Source organism: Nomascus leucogenys, chromosome 6 (genome assembly GCF_006542625.1).
Source record: "Nomascus leucogenys isolate Asia chromosome 6, Asia_NLE_v1, whole genome shotgun sequence".
Taxonomy (NCBI): domain Eukaryota; kingdom Metazoa; phylum Chordata; class Mammalia; order Primates; family Hylobatidae; genus Nomascus; species Nomascus leucogenys.
In genome coordinates this window covers 98,464,479-98,484,960 of record NC_044386.1, presented here as the reverse complement: position 1 = coordinate 98,484,960, position 20,482 = coordinate 98,464,479, and the positions used below count along the sequence as shown (strand labels likewise).

The 20,482-nt window shown below is 51.0% G+C and overlaps 1 protein-coding gene across 6 annotated transcripts in view; it reads left to right on the top strand.

The window, feature by feature from the left end:
• The window catches only part of RASGRF1 (Ras protein specific guanine nucleotide releasing factor 1), a 127,282-nt gene that overhangs the window by 91,717 nt on the left and 15,083 nt on the right, over positions 1-20,482 (top strand). For all 6 annotated transcript variants that reach the window (XM_030814885.1, XM_030814884.1, XM_030814883.1 and 3 more), the window contains 4 exons: positions 4,087-4,190; positions 5,632-5,716; positions 10,876-11,073; positions 15,354-15,433. In XM_030814885.1, coding sequence (XP_030670745.1) covers positions 4,087-4,190; positions 5,632-5,716; positions 10,876-11,073; positions 15,354-15,433 — 467 coding nt within the window. The remainder of the gene's footprint in view (positions 1-4,086; positions 4,191-5,631; positions 5,717-10,875; positions 11,074-15,353; positions 15,434-20,482) is intronic.

The window sequence follows — 20,482 nt, the reverse complement described above, 5'->3', positions numbered from 1 at the left end:
GCGATGGCTCACAACTGTAACCCTAGCACTTTGGGAGACCGAGGTGGGCAGATCACTTAAGGTCAGGAGTTCAAGATCAGCCTGGGCAACATGGTGAAACCCCGTCTCTACCAAAAATACAAAAAATTACCCAGGCATGGTGGCGCATGCCTGTGATCCCAGCTACTTGGGAGGTTGAAGTGGGAGGACTGCTTGAGCGTAGGAGGCAGAGGTTGCAGTGAACTGAGATCGAGCCACTGCCCTCCAGCCTGGGTGACGGAGTGAGACCCCCATCTCAAAAAAAAAAAAAAAAAAAAGATGTTGGAAGGGTCGTGCTCCCTCCGAAGGCTCAAGGGGAGGCCCTAGTGGTGGTGTAAGAGCTGGTGTTCACACCCAGGTGTGGCTGACTCCAGAGCGACAACTCTCCCTCATTCCATCTACCACACTGCCTCATCCCCAGAAGTCGGGGTGCAGCTCACCACCTGCCCAGAAATGATGGGACCCCAGAGAGAGAGCTGTGCTCACCATGAACAAATCCAAGCTCATAGTGGCATTCCACACAGAGTAAGGGAAGGATGGTCTTGTGCACTTCCAGGGTCCAGCTACAGCCCACTTTTTTCCAAGTCAGTGATATGCACCCCAGAATGCCATCACAAGCCACCCCAGAGCCCTTGGCCCCTGCATCACAGCAGCCAGGGGTGCTCAAGACAGACTCACCCTGACCACACCACCCCCACCAGAGGCAGAGATTGTGCAATGCTGGCTCAGCCCCTTGCTGGTTGAGTGACCTTCAGTCTGTTGGAAGTAGCCAGCATGAGGACTTGGGACTCTGGGTTCTGGGCCCCTGCTGCCCCCACCCCTCCCATGTTCCCCTCCTGGTTCCTGGAAATGGTGAGGGCACCTCTGAAGCTGTAAGCACTCTGCCCACACTCTGCCCCCAGAGCAGCGCTGCAGGGCTGGGCCCCCAGGAACCCACACGTGCTCTTCAGGCAGGGAGGTTGACGGTGCCCAGACCCTACTTCCTCCAGACTGACCCTTTGGGGCCAGAATGCTGGGTAAACCCCGAGACAGAAGTGCTCCTCTCGGCAGCTGAAGGGAAGCCGACTGCACCCCACTCCTGTTTCCCAACAGGGGCTGACCCGGAATATTTACCCCTCAACGGCATGAGAGCCCCTTGTTCCTTTGTGAACAGCCTGAGGTTCTTCCAGAACAAACAGCTGCTGAGCTACCCTCTCTTGTCCCCAGAGCCTGTGTGGGGCAGATCCGGGTTGAGACGGCCCCACTAGAGACAGTGAGGATTTTCAAAAGCCTATAAAAGGTGGAGGAAGTTGTCAGTTTTGATCTCTGCTTCCAGGGTCATCCTCTTTCCCAGGCCACCCCAGAAGGGAGCAGAAGGAGCCAACCACCCCACCTTGGCCAGAACGCCTCTTCTGGCCTCCGATACTGGTGCAGGCCTCTGGGCCCCACAGCGCCTGGGCCTCTGGGCCATAAGCCACCCAGCCCCTTGAGCTCACCCTTGGCCCTGACAGTTCAGCCCAACCCCAGGGCACCAGGCAGGACCCTCAGATGGGAAGGTGGCTGGGCTGCCCGCCTGTATTTATTCACTCATCTGCTTCAGAGGCTGAGGGTCCCCTCCCTGTGAGCACACAGGGGATCCTCTGCCTGTGTTCTCTCACTACAACCCAGCATCCCAGTGGCCCTGCCACTCTCCTCTCCACGTCCCCAAAGGCTTCATATCCCCCGACACCCATGCTCCTGCACCTGGGTTTCTGTACACACCCCTCCCTGCCCAGCACAGCTCTGCCAGGAAAAACTCACCGACAGCCACCACATACACACATACACACCCACACACACACACACACCACACACCACACACCACACACACATACACTACACACACCCAGCAAACATACATACCACACACACACCACACCACACACACAGACACCACACACACACCACGCACACCCAGCAAACACACATACACCACACACAACACACCACACACACAACACACACATCACACCACACACACATACACACACTTCACAAACACAGCACTCACACACCACATACATACACACACACCACACATACACCACACCACACACACACCACAGATACCACACCACATACCCCACACACACATACACACACCACATACACACACATCACCCACACAGGTGCACACCACACACACACAAACACCACAGATACCACACACATACCATGCACACACACACCGCATACACCACATACATCACCCACAGGCACATACTACACACACACACACACCACACCACACCACATACCACACCACACCACACACACTCCACGCACACAACACTCACATACCACATACACACACACCACACCACATATACACATACACACCACATACCACACCACACCACACACACACCACATACACACCAAATTACACCACACACACCACGTACACACACATCACCAATACAGGCGTACACCACACACACATACACACCACAGATACCACACACGCACACACCACACACACACCACATACACACCACACCACACACACCACATACACACACACGCATCACCCACACAGGCACACGCACACACACCACATACACACACCACACCACACGTACCACATACACACATCACCCACAGGCACACCACACACACATTCACACACACACACACACACACACCCCACATACACATGCACATACCCCACATACACCACCCACACACCACCCACATAGCACACACACAGAGGCTGTTTTTCTCCACGGTCCTCGCTCCATTCACATGACTTGGAATCACTTAGGCTGAGCTCCCTGAGGTCAGGAACCGTGTTTCCTGCCTTTCTATCTCAGCGTGTAGCGAGGGCCTTCGTGCAGACCTCGGTGTGCATCTGAGGAGGAAATGGGAGGAAGGGAGACACTTAGTCTAGGAGGGATGGCCCCACTTCCCTTGGGACCCGGCAGATGGGCTGCTTGCAGGTGCCCAGCCCAGCCGGGACTTCTGGACAGGGTAAAGTGAGCATGAAAAAGCGAAGGCATGAGGCACACGAGACAGTGATCTCTCGGAGCACCTGCTGCCCGAGGGGTTGGCCGCTCTCCTCCTGTGTGGCCCAGTTGGTCCTGAGGTGGTGATGGGGGAGGATTCTTGTTCCTAACAGGCTCCTCCCAAGACCAACACAGTTGTCCCTTTACCCACCGCCTTCCACTCAGATCCAGCAGACCTTCCATAAGGCCTTTGTGCCTAATACACTGGCCTCCCCATGTCCACCTCTCATCCATTTCCTGCCGTGGCCACCACTGTCCCCTGGGTAACATTTCCCTGAAGATTTTCTCTGGTCAAAGGGCCCAAGTAGTGGAATCCCTTAATGATGGTGTCCGAGGGTGGCCCCTGGGGGCCAGGGACATGGACTAAGGCCCAGGACTAAGGCGGGACAGCTGTCTTCTGAGCACAGGGCCATCCCAGGAGCTAATCATGCCTGGGAGTCCACACCTGCTAGTTTCAAAAGGAAATTGTATACAGCCAGTTGTGGGCTCAGGCGGACCCTGAAGGGAGTGGCCAGGCACAGCCTGAAGTCAGACGACCTGGGCTTCAGTCCTCGTCAGCCCACTTCCAGCTTAGCAACTTGGGCCAGTGGCTCACCCCTGGAAGCCTCTGTTGTCTCATGCATGTGCTGGGAGCTTCCTGGCAGGGTGGGTGAGGGCGGTCCAAGCACTGGGCTGCACACACCGGCACAACAGGGCGGGGCCCATCTCCCTCCGTCCCCTTCCCTCCACCTCCCCTCATCATACTCCATCCACCCTCTCATCAGATTCGAGGTGGCGTCATACCCCATCCACCCACCCACCAGATTCAAGGCGGCATCATACCCTATCCAACCGCCCACGAGATTTGAGGCAGAGTCATACCCCATACACTCACCCACCAGATTCAAGGCCCCATCCACCCACCCACCAGATTCGAGGTGGTGTCATACCCCATCACCTGCCCACCCAATTCGAAGGGGAGATACCAGCAGAGAGGCAACTGAGAATCCAGGAGGTGTCCATCGTGGGCCTAACTCAAAACATTGCTCCCCTAACTCAAAACCAGGCTGAAGGCGTGAAGGCTGAGCCCTTTGAAAACCACTCGGCCCTGGAGATCGCGGAGCAGCTGACCCTGCTAGACCACCTCGTCTTCAAGAAGATTCCTTATGAGTAAGTGTTGCAGGCACCACCCACCTCCCCCTGCTTCCTCAGGCACTGTCTTGGACAGCACCCCAGAAGCACATGCAGTGAATTTCCAGAGCTGCGCGGACCCTCCACAGCTTGAAACAGTAGTGTCTAGGTCGGCAGAATGAGGGAGAGAAGCCTGTTCCCATTCCTGCCCACCAAGTTCTCTCCTTACCTGTCAGCTGCACACACACACTTTTCTGGAATCATCTGTAACTCAGAGCTCCTGGAAAGAGAGTATCTAGAAAAGAGCATGTGTTCATGTGTGTGTGCACATGTACCTGTGAGAAACTGTGCGCACAGGCAAGAGCGTGGGCACGTGTGTGGGTCCAGTGACCTCCAGGAGCTGATTTAGGGGACAGGTGTGGACTTCGAAGAAGCCCCAAGGCCTGCTGTTACCTGCTCTGGCCTAAGTCATCCCTGGTGTTCATTGCAATTATTCTACTTATATAATTTTGTATCCCTCTTCTTTCATCTGACGCTATTGCCAACATGGCATTTGTAAACACTATTTTTAATAAGTACACAGCATTCTCTAACAGTGTGTTACTAAGCCATGAGAGCGTTTTCAGCCTTCACTTTTATATTTATCGCTGCAGTAAACATCCTTGTAACAAATATGTCTGAATTCCTAACAGTGGTCCCAGAATGGTTTCCCAGAATTGGGCTCGCCGGATTTGAATCATTGGGGGACTTTTGGCCTCAGCCCCACCTGGCATTCTCGCAGCCCTCCCCAGCGTGGGTGCTGCCTCGTGTAAATAGAGAAGGTCGACACTTTGGAAACCTGTCACATCTCCTGGATGTAGAAACAGATGGTGTTCCTGATATGTCACTCTAGGAGGAGAAGCGGGATGTGTTTTCAAACACAAATCACCTCCCCTGGCCCTTTCTGCTCACAGGACTCTGCCGAGGTCCCCTCTCCCTGTCACTTTATGATGTCAGGAGCCTGAGGCTTGGCTTGCAGGCTTTTTAAGGCTTTTATCTCCTCCCTTTTAGGGCCTTCTATTATTCCCTCATCCTACAGACCAGCTGCTGCAGTGACTAAAATGTGAATTCTCCCTGTCAGAAAACAAGATTCATAACAAATTATTTCCACCATACCTCACAATAAGGTGTGTGCCTTCCCACACCTTATTTCAGCTTTCCAGTAACCCTGTGAGGAAAGGGTCGTCTTTATTCCCATTTTACAGATGAGGAAACTGAAGCCCTGTGCTATAAAGGGTTTGTCTGAGGCCACACAGCTGCGACAAGGCAGAGCTGGACTTGAGCCCAGGGTTCCTTCCTTCCAGGCCTCTGCAGAAAGTTGTTCCCCCAGAAATGACAGCCTCAAAAAGCCAAATAATAAAAAAAATAAAAAGCATGGAGCAATGAAATCAGCAAGGCAAACCTCACCCCCTCCACCTGGGTCTCCCCTTACTTCCTACAGGGAATTCTTCGGACAAGGATGGATGAAACTGGAAAAGAATGAAAGGACCCCTTATATCATGAAAACCACTAAGCACTTCAATGACGTGAGTATGGATGGGAGCGCCTCGCTCGCTGGGGTTTTTCTTTGGCAAGACGCTCAAGAGGCTGGGTAGAGAACGGGCTATACACCTGGCTGGAACCAGACTCCTGGGTCCTCTCCAGTTCTGCCACCGCTTGCTATGTGGCCTTGGGCTGGTTGCCTCACCTCGGTCTCAGTCTCTTCTCCTATTAAGTGGGGCTGACCGTGGAATAGTCATAGGAGGATTAACTGGGTGGTCATCTAAAGACATTCAGCCCAGCATTGGCTCGCTGTGAGCCCTCACCCAGAACTTGTGATTCCTAAGAGGGGTCACTCCTCGGAACAGGGTTTTGGGGGAGTCTGCGGCAAAGAGAACAGAAGGGAATGAAGGATTAGAAGGAAAGGAATGAAGACCTTGCTATGCTTCCTATTTTTTAACCTCATCTCAGTATTAACAGCAAGCAATATTTGGCTGGACAGTGGCAGACAGCTTCCCTCTAATTCACACATTATCCAGAACCCTCGGAATCTCCTAATGTTTTGCTGTTTCAGCTACTCTGGCAGTGATGTCCCACTCGCTGCCCCTTTTCTTGCCTTTCTTGTGGTAAGATGGTCTTTTGGGATAACATTAAAGAGAATGTTTAATTCTCTTTAATGTTAGGAGGCCACAGTGCTGAGCGAGACTAAGGCTCCTGAATGTCCCTGGCTAGGATCAGGATGGCCCAATATCCAGCTCCTCCAGCCCCCTCCTCCAGACCTCCCAGCCCCAGCTTTCCTGGGGAAGAACTGTTGAGATGGGACCAAGCACTGGACCTGCAAACTGGCCTGGCATAAGCAGCTTAAAAGGCCTGGACTGACTCTGATTAGCACACTAAGTTCAGATGGGTGCATCACACACCCCCAGCTCCCAGAATCACTTCTCAGAGAAACATGGGAGCAGCAGAGAACTGGGGGCCAGACAGGTCCCAGAGCCTTCTGAGGCACAATTCACGTCCACAGGGAGCATTTGCAATGTTCTTTAATAAGAATATCCACTGCCCCCTAACCGGGTGCATACCTTGTGCCTAGCACTGAGCTTTTTGTGCATAGTAATCTCATTGAAAGCTCACATCAACTAAAAGATGGGGGCTGTCCTCACATTTTTAGATACAAAGAAACCAAGGCTCCAGAAGGGCAAATGCTGAGGTCTCCTGACCGGTATGTGGTAGCTCATGGCTCCCGTTGCTACACAGTGCAAATCAGCTGTGTGAGGAAAAAAAAAAAAAAAAAATTCCCTCCCAGCAACTTCCCTACATCTGTGCAAGTTCCAACCCCTGAACCACAGAGCCGAGTCCACTCCCAGCCTCGTGACAGCCCTGAGAACAGTTGCACTCAGCATCCTCATTCTTCTGAGTTTAATCATCAACACGAGGAAAGAGCCTTTGAGGGCCGGTGGTGGGAGCACATGATTCCACTTGCCCTGACCACTTTGGCCAGGGCCGCATCCTACCAACCCCAGCCCCCAGCACACCATATCCTGGGAGGATCCTCAGCAGCCTGGAAGAGACAAGAAAGACCCAGGGATTGCAGCTCAGGGAAGGAGCCCTTTGGGGCCTCCTAGGCCTGGGCACCCAGTGGTTCCCGCAGTGAGCACAGCAGCAGAAAGGAGACTCGTGTGCCTCTCAGGAGAGAAAGAGGGACAGAGACCAAGCCCCAGGAAACGTAACCTGATAGAGGCCTGATCTGACCACATCTTACAGAACCAGGCAACAAATCACTGTCCCTCCCCTTCCCCATCCCACTGTGTGCCCAGGAGTCGAGCAAGTGAAAGACAAGAATATGAAGTGAGCATTCATTGAGTGTTCACCACATGCTAGATGCTGTGCTTCAAAAGCATCATCTCATTTAATCCTGCCATTCCCACTTTGTGGATGAAGAAACTGAGGCTCGAGGAGGGGAAATTTCATCCCCAACACTACACAGCAGAGTACAATTTTGAGCGCACACACAGTCTACTTCAGAAGCTGCCCTTGTAACGACCTGGCATTTGGCCATCTCTGTTCAAATCCACCATTTGGTTCTGATACACAGGACGTGTGCTGGCACAACAGCGATTTTCCTCATCTCTCCCTGGCACAGTCCTTTTTGCTGTTTTCTGGTCCTTTTGCCTTTAATTTCTTTGTCCTCTTAACTGGTACTGGCCAAGATCTTCAAGACCATGGCCCAGCTGGGATACTGGCGTAAGGCAAACAAGCTTCCCAGAGAGCAAAATCTACAGAGCTACTCGCCCTCCTGCACTTGCACCCCACACCTTGCCTGCCTCGCCCTAGTCCCATCTCTCTCCAGGACAGCGTGGAATGGACATGGTGATCATGTGTCTCCTTCTTGGATTTTGGGGGTTTTTTGTTTTTTTTTTTTTTAGACACAGTCTCCCTCTGTCACCCAGGCTGGAGTGCAGTAGTACAGTCTCGGCTCACTGCAACCGCCACCCCCCGGGTTCAAGCAATTATCATGCCTCAGCCTCCTGAGTAGCTGGGATTACAGGTGCACGCCACTGCACCCAGGTAATTTTTGTATTTTTAGTAGAGACGGGGTTTCACCATGTTGCCCAGGCTGGTCTCGAACTCTTGACCTCAGGTGATCCACCCACCTCAGCTCCAAAGTGCTGGGATTACAGGTGTGAGCCACCGCACTCGGCCACCTTCTTGGTTTTAAAGGAGATACTTCTAATATTTCCCCATGTGGAATGATGTTTGTTCCTTTACCAGGTTTTTTTTAAATTATCTTTTATTCCTTGGGTGCTAATGGATTTAACCATGAATAAATACAGAATTTTATCAAATATTTCTTTCTGCATCCATGGAGATGGTCATATGGTTTTTCTCCCTTACTCTGTTTATATAGTAAATGACAATTATACTTTTTTTCTAATATTCAATCATCCTTGCATTCCAGGGACAAACCCAATGTGGTCATGGTACATTAAACAAATGGGTGTGTAATTTTCCTTTCTTATATTATCCATCTCTGGTCTCAGTATCAAGGTAATACTGGCTTCACAGAATAAACTGGAAGATATTCCTTTTATCCTTCTTCTCTGGAAGATTTGACTGATCTATTTATTTCAAAAATTAGTATAACTTTTATATAAAACTGTTTTTAAGTTCCATGTTCTCTTGATGGAAAAAATTTTTAACTACTACTTCAATGTAATTAAGAGGTATAATACATGTACTACTTTGTATTATTACCCTTCCTGACTCTCTTAAGTAGTAGTTCCATTCTCATGTAGTTTTACAATTCATTTTTCTTGATGAGCATCCTTTAGAAATTGTTTTTGAGAAGGTTTCTTAGCGATAAAGCCCTGTAATTTTTAATTCATCTGTAAATGTCCTTTTATCGCCTTTTTTTAAAGTAGTAGTCTTTTTTATAACTTTTTATTTTGAAATAATTAAACAGTCGCAAAGGCCGGGCACGGTGGCTCACGCCTGTAATCCCAACACTTTGGGAGGTCAAGGCCAGCAGATCACTTGAGGTCAGGAGTTCGAGACCAGCCTGGCCAACATGGTAAAACCCCATCTCTACTAAAAATACAAAATTTAGTCAGGCATGGTGGTGTGTGCCTGTAATCCCAGCTACTTGGGAGGTTGTGGTAGGAGAATCGCTTGAACCCAGGAAGTGGAGGGTGAAGTGAGCCGAGATGACACCACTGCACTCCAACCTGGGCGACAGAACAAGATTCTGTCTCAAAAAAAAAAAAAAAAGAGTCTTAGAAAGTTGCAAAAGAATGTACTGGGCACGGTGGCTCACGCCTGTAATCCCAGCACTTTGGGAGGCCGAGGCGGGTGGATCATGAGGTCAAGAGATCGAGACCATACTGGCCAACGGGGTGAAATCCTGTCTCTACTAAAAATACAAAAATTAGCCGGGCGTAGTGGCGCATACCTGTAGTCCCAGCTACCGGGAGGCTGAGGCAGGAGAATTGCTTGAATCCAGGAGGCAGAGGTTGCAGTGAGCCAAGATCGCACCACTGCACTCCAGCCTAGCAATACAGCGAGACTCCGTCTCAAAAAAAAAAAAAAAAAAAAATGTACTGGAAAGCCCACTGCTTCCTGCTGTTCCAGCTCCTTGCAGTTCCAATTCCCTGATGTTCTAGCCCCAGCTTCCCACCCCTGCCCCCGGCTGCTACTGGTCCAACCTGCACTTGATTTGTTCATGTGTGTGTCATGTTTGGCCAGGTGATGGATTCCTTGAAGATATCTTCTACTGTGTATGTGAGACCAGCAGTGCTTCAAAGTATGTCCTGTCCAAGCTCTAGTTGTATGATGGGGGATTCCCTCAGAATTTGGCCCCTTTTACCTGTTTATTCTTCCAGATAAACTTTATAATTACTTTGTCTAGAATTACTTTTCTAAAGAAAGCTCTCGTTGGCCTTTTTTGTATTGTTTGTTTGTTTTCGGGTTGTATGTTTGTTTGTTTGTTTGTTTGAGATGGAGTCTTGCTCTGTCGCCCAGGCTGGAGTGCGATGGTGCAATCTCGGCTTACTGAAACATCCACCTCTTGGGTTCAAGTGATTTTCCTGCCTCAGCTTTTCGAGTAGCTGGGATGACAGGCATGCGCCATCACACCCAGCTAATTTTTTGTGTGTGTATTTTTTGTAGAGACAGGGTTTCACCATGTTGTTCAGGCTGGTCTTTAACTCCTGACCTCAAATGATTCACCCGCCTCAGCCTCCCAAAGTGCTGGGATTACAGGTGTGAGCCACTGTGCCTGGCCTGAGTGTTTTATTGGATTACATTAAACACATGTATTCGTTTTCAGAAAAATGACATATTTACATTCCCATTTGGGAATTTGATCTCTTTCTCTGTTATTCAAGCCTTTTATATCCTTTGGTGACCTGTTTTTTCCATCCTACATAGTTCTCATTAAGTTCCTAGGTATTTACAAATTCCCATTGTTATTTGGAAGGTTGTATTTTTGTTGTGTTTTCTAATTGATTATTGCTAATGTATATATATACTTTTCATTTTTGTATATTGAACCTTTAGCCAGCAACCCTAGCAAGCTCTGTTAGTTGTTCTCGTAGTTTTCCAATTCCTTCTTGTATTTTCAAACAGGCAATCATATCTGCAAATAGTGATCATTTATCATCTTTGCAATACTTACTCCTCTTTTTCCCTGTCTTATTGCATTGGCTTAAAGATCAGTAACTTGATTGCTTCAGAAATCATCCGCAATGAGGACATCAACGCCAGGGTGAGCACCATCGAGAAGTGGGTGGCCGTGGCTGACATATGCCGCTGCCTCCACAACTACAATGCCGTGCTGGAGATCACCTCGTCCATGAACCGCAGTGCAATCTTCCGGCTCAAAAAGACGTGGCTCAAAGTCTCTAAGCAGGTGCGGGCAGGAGGCTGGCACCACTGCCTCCCTGGGGCTGGATTGGGGCTGGGGCAGGAAGACCAGTGGGCTGGCCACTGGGCATCCACAAGTGGGCAAAGGACTGGGCTGAGGTCTAACACTCCCAGGTAAAACAGAGAATCGCTTCCCCTATATCACCTGGGACCAGATAGCAGGCCCACAGATGTGGCAGTGAGACTGTGGACTGTAATTCCCACTTGAGTAATTAATGCCTCAAAGTGGAAAGAATACGATGGTGATTATTGGTCCCAACACTTTTCTTCTGGAGTTGGGGCAAGAGTGGTGGCTTTATGGGGATCTGCAGGGCAGCTGAGATGGTGGTCAGATGACCCTTCCATCGGAGGACCCTTCCGTCAGATGATCCTGCAAGCCCCTTCCCAGGATTCTAATTTCACCTGCCCTTCTGGCCACAGAGAGTTAGCTGCTCCCCGGAACCTGTTGGCTAGTTGATCACCTTAAATATGTGCTCGATCCCTCTTCACTCAGAACATGAATCTGAAAAGCCATAAACATAAAACATGAACATAAAACCGTAAGATAGATTCTTCCTCAGGAACAAAGTTGCCTGCATTGGGGTCAGGAGGGACTAGCGCTCCTTACAGGAGAGGACAATGAGGCACTTGGACCACTTCCTTGGTGCACTTGGTGGATGCCCCCACCCCAGCCTGCATGTGTGCAGGAGGCCGGACAATCACCCCCAGTAGACAGGGCAAGCCCCCAGGCATGATCCCTTGGCAGCAGTGTCATCCTACCGCTGGGTGGGCTGTGCAGGACCCAGTGGCTCCAAGGGCCCTGTCTCATGTGGACCACTCTGGACTTGCATACTGTGTCCCCCTCATTGTTCTCTTTATCACCTGCTCCTCACTACCCTCCTCATGTCAATGGCAGGTCATGATTCCACTCACCAAGCAGGCGGCATGTCCATAATCCTCCCTACTTAGCAGCCAAACTCAGGAAAGCCCTGGGACATCCCTCTACCCTTCCCCCACCTTCTGGTCACTCCAGCCCCTGAGGACAGCAGGACTACAGAACATGCAGGGACACCCCATTACAACCCAGTGGGATTGGGCCTCTTGCTTCTTGGCACACACAGATGCCAGACTCAGGGCCAAGGACCGTGAAAGATGTTACTCTTGTTTGCGGGCTCCAGGAAAGAGCAGAGCTCAGGAGCACAGGCGCTCAGAGCTGCAGGCACATCTGGCCAAACATGGTACATGCTGAGGCAAGTGTTGAGCAAGGCTCTGCAGAACCTCCAAGTCACCCAACCTCGTTTTGCTTGTCAAGGTTCAGGCAGGGCCCTTGCCACAGTCTAGGGGCCCATTCCAGGTAAATCTCTCTCTCCTCCTCACCTGTACTATGGGAATGACGTCATCTTTTCCAGAGGCCCTGCAGACCGGGCTTCAGTTTTCTGCCCCGCTTAGGCTTCCTGGAACCCACACTCCTTGCATTTCTTGGTCTCGCTCTCCTGCATCGCCCTCCTCATGGAGTTGGGAGGGAATGAGTTTGGCCATCCTGAAATCTTCTGTTCTCTGCGGAGAGTGCAAATCAAGGACAGTCAGTGGTCAGGGCATGTGATTCAGCCTGTGTTCTAGGATGTCATTCTGGACCTAGGGTCAGCTGGCCTGGTCCAAAAATCAAAAATGCCTTTGGCACCACATGAGGTCTCCACCCTCTATGCAGTCTGGACCCAGCTGTCTTCTGCAGCCCCTAGCCATGTAAGAGTTGTGTGTCTACACAGCACCTGGCCCCAGGAGCTTCTGGGAGTTCCTGGCCCTGGCCATGGCCTGCTCGGCATCTGCCAGGGGCAGTTCATTATCTCTCTACAGGCATCCCATGGACACTGGAGACCCTCTGAAATGGCCACGTTTCTTAGATGGCCTGAACTGTAACCTCAGCAGCCAGTTTTTACTGCTCTCTTAAATGTGCTCACCATAGCAGAAAAGCATTACGTCCAAGTCTGGTTCAGCCCCTGGCAAGAGTCAGGCAGTTGGGTTTCATTTGGGACTTTTCATTTCCCCTTTCTTCTTTTAACCCCTCTCCCCATCCTCTTTGAAAAAAACAAACAAAAAAAAACAACCCAAGAGGGGATCTGATGATGATGCTCTTCCATAGGACAGTACAATGACTAACGTGGATTTGTGTGTCGCCTCTCCTGGGGATGGCTGTACTTTAGTGGACACAAAAGCCTTGCCTTGGCTAACAATAGATTTTGGCCTCTCTGGGAGGGAACATTCTTGGCCAGCCAGAAGTCCTCTGCTCGGTGAACAGGAAGTGATGGAATTTAGACCACAAAATCATCTTTCTTCCTGACACTGACTCCAAGGCTCCTTGCTTGGTCCCTGCTTTCAATCACATATTCCAAGGGCCCCCCATTTCTGCCTGCTGGTGTCCACACTCTAACAGAGACACCCAAGATCCCAGAGGCTTGGTATCCCATGGAGCATCAAAGGATAGAAGCTCCTGGCCCAGCTGGAAGATACTTGAACTGCTTCAACTTGGAACATACATTTTAAGCAGCAGCTGAGAAGATTCTGTGCCTTCCCAGGCCATAGAGCTCCTTCCTGGAGAGAGCATGACAAAGAGGAGCTCCAAAGAGGAGCATCCATACACAGCAAGCATGGAGATGTGGAGGAAGTTAAAAATGTGCCCAGCTCAGAGCCACAGATTGGTTCCAGAATGTCTTCTGCACATTTTCACAGCCTCAGAGTATGGTGACACTTCATCTAGAACTGCATGGCCACCGGGACCTCCTGATCAAGCTTCTGTGTCTCCCACAGTTCTAGAGTATCTGAGCTAGTATTGCCTTAGGGAACACCTGGACTTACCCTCCCATTTTCCAGATGGGGACACTGAGGCCCAGAAAGGCAAGAGAAGTGGTGATTTGCCAGTCGGCATGCCAAGGCTAGGTGACAGAGGCTGGGGAGGCCCTAGGTTTCCTGACTCAGCCCCCGCCTCTGACCTCAAGCCGTATCAGATCATTCCTCTGCAGGTGGATGGAGAAGAAGAGGAAGGAGGGTGCAGCTCTGGAAAGGGGCAAGTGCAGGAGGGAAGCTGAGACTCTGGAACGGAGGTGGGCCGGGGCATCCAGCCTTTGCCAGTCATTGGACAGCAGACATCTCAAGTGAAAGCAGAATCATCTGCCTTGACTCCGTGTGGTGTGTGCTATTCTGTTGCATGTCTCTTTCACCAGATCCAGAACACAGTTGTGCTCTGAATAGGATTAGTCCACACCAGGTGGCGAGGCTTTTTCTGCTTGTTGATAAGGCATGGAACTGAATGGTACACTCAGCCCTTCTTTCCCCTTGAAGAGCACAAACAGATCTCCTCTTGTCAGAATGGAGACTTAGATTGTCCTTTTCAGTAGACAAATTTCTCAGCAGAAATCTGACTCCAAGATTGGGCATGTGCTTGGCCTCTGGGGCCCGTGTCCCCTCCAGCCTGACTAGGGCTCTGGTGGTGCGACGTACCACTGTGCTCCCGCGGTTTCTCAGCCACATTCTGAATCTTGAGGAACAGAGCTGCAAAGGCAGTCTCTAACTTACCTCACCATTTTATCAATGAGGGAGCTGAGGACCCCTGAGGGAAAGGGTCTTCCCTCAGGCTACACAGGGAAAGGTGCACAAAGCCAGGCTTGACCCAGGGTGCTCCGTGGGTCAGACAAACTCCGGCCACCGAAACTCTGCTCCAGTCTGATGTGTGCGCTGGGCCTGGCGGGGTCGCTTGGCAAAGCCCTTTGCTGTGGAGCTTCCTCTTCTCCAGCCAGGCCTTTTCTTTTCTGATGATCAGTTCGTCTCCCATCTTTTTTCTTGATCCTTAAATTTGGGTGGTGTTTCTGGTACGAAAAGGAGAATGTGTGAAATGAGGGTCACATCCTTTGGGTCTAGTTCATGAGAAAGATCAGGAAAATGAAAAATCTGCCATTTCCTGCTCTGAGTGCGGGCTCCTGGGAGTCACCCACCAAGTCCTTCTAAACTGCCCAGGTCTCAGGATCCTGCAGCATTTCCAAGGACCAAATCCACACTCAGATCCCTCACACCCACTTCCTTGCTTCTGAGAGATGTGTGAGCACAGGCACACTCAACAACGACCCGTGCCCAACTCCTGAGGAGTTCAGGAACAAGGTGCCCAAACACAGGAGGCCCCCAGATCCCAAGGGAATGCAATTCTGGAGCCCTGGCGGGCAGCATGTTGGAGTGTGGGCCTGATCCCCGGGCCTTGGCATGTGCTGTGTGTTAGTAAATGCTTCTGATTCCTTCTAGACTAAAGCTTTGATTGATAAGCTCCAAAAGCTTGTGTCATCTGAGGGCAGATTTAAGAATCTCAGAGAAGCTCTGAAAAAGTAAGTGTGTGTCATTTTGTCACTGTTATTTTTTAAATCATAGACCTGCATTGCAGAGGCATTCACGTGCCACCCCCAGCCAGAGCAGGAGGTCTGTCTGTCTGTTCGTCTGTCTACCCACAAGACCCCTAGATTTCCTGGACCCCAATGGTGGAGTCCTCCGTGGTCTGCCAGAGAAACTCCAAAGTTTGCTAGCATTTCCTGGGAGACGCACAGGAATAATGCTGGGATCCCTGAAAGCATAGTAGCTGTGATGATAATAGCAGTGGTGCCAGATTTCTCGATTCTAAAATGCACATTTTCTTTTCACATTTTAATAATTCTGACATCAGGAGATGTCTTAACATCAGTTTTGTTTATTTAACACGATTGTGTTTGCTTTTTCACTCAAGAATTCGTCATCAAAATGTTTGCATTTTATAAACAGTGGCATCTTGGAATCAAAAAAATACAGTTTTACAATAATCATACTTAAAGTTTGTAAAGCACTTGCCTAGACATTGTGCGTTTAACGCCATCAACATTGGCCATAAGGTGGGGTCCTCAGCCTCAGCACCCTTGCTATTTTGACCAGGATGATCCTTTGTTGAGGGGGACTGTCCTGTACATTGTAGAATCCTTAGCAGCATCTCTGGCCTCTACCTGTGAGATGCTAATGGCACCCCTCCAAGTTGTGACGACCAAAACTGTCTCCAGACATTGCCAAATGTCCACTAGGGGGCAAAATCCTCCCCACTTGACAACCATCAGGATAAGGTTGCTTCCCGTATCCTGTTCTTCCAGACAAAGAAACTGAAGAGCTAGTGGCTGGTCCAAGGCCACGTGGCCATGGCCTAGCACCAGGACCGGCCCAGGCTGGCCTCCAGAGCTTGGCAAGGTTTGCCCTGGGCTCCAGACGAGCTCTCCCAGGGAAGCAGTGATTTAGCCCATCTGTACACACTGTGGCCGTGCACTCACATGAAATGGGGGGTTTGCTTCCGTCACTCTCGTTAGGTGCTTACTCAGGCTTCTGCACTAGTCTCAACCCTCCTTTCCTTGAGTGAGTGTCCCTTCCTCTCATTGCCTGACAGACTACTCGGCAGGCCTTGGAGACACCCTGGGAGATCCCTGGGATCCCGGTTCCCTATATCGCTCAGGAAGCCTCTTCCCGCTTCCTGGTGTTCCCATGATCGTGGCTGATGCAGGGAGCACCAGAGTTTACTACCCCCAGACCCTGAGGATGGGGCCAGCCAAAACCTCCAGCCCTTGACAGTGGCTTTGACAGACTGCTCACCCCTCTGCCAGCCTCGTCTGCCTCTTCTTCGCGTTTTCTTCCTGCCGCATTTGGTCTGTCCTTTGGCAGCTCTGTGTGCCATCGCCTTGACCATCTCCACTTTATTTGTGTCCTCAGACAGATGTTGCACCCATCTGTGCTGTCCGGCCATCTCTCTTCTGCCTGGGCTCCCCAGAGCCCCTGTGGACTGTGCTTGTGGGGAGCTGCCCCCTCCGTGCATTCACCAACTTGTCCGTCCGTCCGCCCCCGGGGCACCACTCCATCCACCTCCTCACATGGCTGGCTTCCTCGTCTGCCGCCCCCACCACCGCTGCCTCCACTGCCTCTGGGGCCCCCCATTCTGTCTGAGTCCCCATCCTGACTGTCTTCCCTCTTTCAGGTGGCCTGCGGGCCTGTGTAAGTGTCTCTCCCACATTCCCCTGCTCCCTGCAGCACAGGGCAGAGGTGGCCTGCGGGCCTCTGGGAGCTAAGAGCTTTATGCAAACCGGGTTGTGGACTTACAGAGACATAGGCAGGGCACGCAGAGGAGGGAGGGACTGGGGAAACCTGGGGCAAATGCTTCCTGCACCCCCTCTCCTGAGGCTTTAAGGTTTTCACAAAGAGCGATGTTGCATGAATACTGAGTATCTGTTTCACCAGGCAGGTGACGGGGGCAAGAGTAGCAAGGTGGCAGTCCATGGGCATAGCCAATGACCTCCCCAGACAAGGAGTCCTGCTATGGGCCTCACCGTGTTGGTCTGCAGCCCATTCATACGTCCCAGGCATCTTTTTTAGCTTTTCATTAAAATATTCAATATCGGGCTAGGCACAGTGGCTCATGCCTGTAATCCCAGCACTTTAGGAGGCCGAGGTGGGCAGATCACTAGAGGTCAGGAGCTAGAAACCAACCTGGCCAACATGGCAAAACCCTGTCTCTACTAAAAATACAAAAATTAGCCAGGCATGGTGGCGCATGCCTATAATCCCAGGTACTTGGGAGGCTGAAGCACAAGAATCGCTTGAGCCCGGGAGGCAGAAGTTGCAGTGAGCCAAGATCGTGCCACTGCACTCCAGCCTGGGTGACAGAGTAAGACTGTCTCGAAAAAGAAAAAAAGAAAAAATATCCAATTTCTGCCAGCATCCAGGCTGGAGAATGGCCTTATTGCCTTTCCCAGCTGAGACTTTACCGCCAAACACCCCTCCAGCCACTCTCTTAAATGTCCCTTGCCCCACCTACAACAGCCCTAACTATGTTTGCCCCTTCAGTCCCTGCCAGATGCCCTGAGAGTGGCCTCATCTCCCCTTCTCATTCCCCAAGCCTACATCCTGGCGAAGTCCCATGCCTGTTCCCTCCTCCCAACCTCCCAGCAATCAGAACCTTCCCACAGCTCCAGGCAACAAGAATTTGGTTGAAAACTGAATTTAGCAGTGAAATGTGGTCACCAGCTCTTTTGGGGCCGATTCCAGTTTTGACTACCCTGTCTAATCTCAACCGAGCACACACTTGCATATCTGCACCTTTTGTGTTTAATTTAAATAGGAAGCCCTTGATTTAGAGGAACACGGGGGACAGGCTGTTATTGTAGGCTGCTGCAGTGAAAGCCTTTCCCCTTTGTTCCCCTGAATTAAGGATGGGAATAGCCGTGGAGGAGCATGTCATCTAGCTGACTGCCCGGCCGTCCCCTATACCGTTTAATTAGGGTGAGAATCAATTTATCTACATGAATATGATGAGCCCAAAGGCTGAGCTCTAGAGTTTCAGGGGTTCCAGCAAAGCCAAATACCTATCTCTATCTTTATTCTCTGCCTGTGACCACAGAGCAGCGTAGCAACCCAGTAGTAAAATGGGACTTTCCACCCCCACCCCATCGCAGTTTTGTTTTTCAAAGACTACTGACCTGATCACCCTGTACCTCTGCCAGAACCTTGGACCCTGGCCCCACGGGATTCAGCCCACACAGCCCAGCCTCAAGGGCCCTCACGCCCTCCCTGAATGCCTCTCCCCAGGCCTCAAGATGGGAGAGAGGAGATCCCCAACCACAGCCAGCAGAAACTTGTAAGAGAGAATAGCCCATCCCACAGCCAGGGCAGTACAGGGAAGAGAGAAGCTGGAGAGAAAGAGGAAGGAGAGATGGACTCACTGCTTGTCTCGGGTCGGTTTCCTGGAGTTTGGTGTAGAGCATGGGCAGCTGCCTCTTGCCAGCAGCAGCTGGTCCCCTATAATCTCCCTTACTCCATTTAACATCATCAGGAGCATCTTGGTGGAAAGAAACATCCAGTTTGGGGTCTCCAAACAACCACAGGCAAGGCCAGGTGTCACCAGGCATGGGAGTGCCACAGCGAGGCCTTGCCCAGAAACCAGAAGCAGCTTTCAGGCTAGGGGTGGGACACTTTCCTCTCTGCTCCCTAAAATGCTAGCTGCAGGCCCGTGAGGGCTCTGCCAGAAGAGGAAGCCACCCCTGTATCAGCTCTGCTCGATAGGCCCTGCCAAAGGCAAGGCTGGACCTCACCCAAGAGAGGCCAAAAGGCCCATATGGAAGGTTCAGGACTGGCCTGTTGTTGGGTATCTTGCCTACAGGAAGTCCCAACATGCTTCCCTTTTCATTCAGAGGCTCGGTGTGGCTCAGTCCCCATGCCGTGTGTCCCTGTGGGGCCCTCCAGCAGTCCTCTGTCCCACTCTGGCAACTCCATACATTGCCCACATGGCTCTGGATTTCGGGTGTGTGTGTGTGTGTGTATGTGATTGAGTGTTCTCTCATCCCCTCCTTCATGGCCCCTCACTATAGAGCAAGCTTGTCCAACCTGTGGCCTAAGGGCCGCATGTGGCCCAGGATGGTTTTAAATGCAGCCCAACACAAACTGGTAAACTTTCTTAAAACATTAAGAGATTTTTTTGTGATTTTTTTCAGCTCATTAGCTATTGTTAGTGTGTTAGTGTATTTTATGTGTGGCAAAAGACAATTCTTCTTCCAATGTGGCCCAGGGAAGCGAAAAGATTGGCCACCCCTGCCATAGAGGTAGTAAATAGGGACAGAGGTTAGTACTGGGGCTGGGCATGCTACTTGCAAGTGATTCGATTGCAAATCCACCACCTTCCCACAACTGGACCATGACTCCCCATAAATACCAGGGGAAGTCGACCCTCAGTGATCACAGGACCTCTGATCCTTTTCACTGGTCTGGGTGGTCAGAAACCCCCAAAAGCCTTGAGAAACACTCTGAGTCCTTTGATCATTTGCAGTCAGCTTGCAGTCACCCGGCCTCCCTTTCTCCCTTCCATCCTTAGAGCACTCCACGGCTACCTGGCTACTGTCACACATGCAGGGTGAAGGGGGAGAGCACCTCTCAGAACCCACTGGTCAGCACTGCCACAGCCTTATGACTCCAGAGTTACTTCTCAGATCTTTGGATTATTTCTCCATCAGACTCATAAGCCTGGGCTTCAGACTTGGAGTATGATAGAAAGGAAATGAAGAGCTGGCTGGGCACAGTGGCTCACGCCTGTAATCTGAGCACTTTGGGAGGCTGAGGCGGGCAGATCACTTGAGCTTAGGAGTTCTAGACCAGCCTGGGCAACACGGCAAAACCCTGTCCCTACCAAAAATACAAAAATTCACTGGGTATGGTGGTGCGTGCATGTAGTCCAGCTACTTAGGAGGCTGAGGCAGGAGAACCATTGGAGCCTGAGAAGTCAAGGCTGCAGTGAGCTGTGATTGTGCCACTGCACTCCGTTCTAGGCAACAGAGTGAGACCCTGCCTCAAAAAAAAAAAAAAGGAAAAGAAAAAAGAAAAAGAAA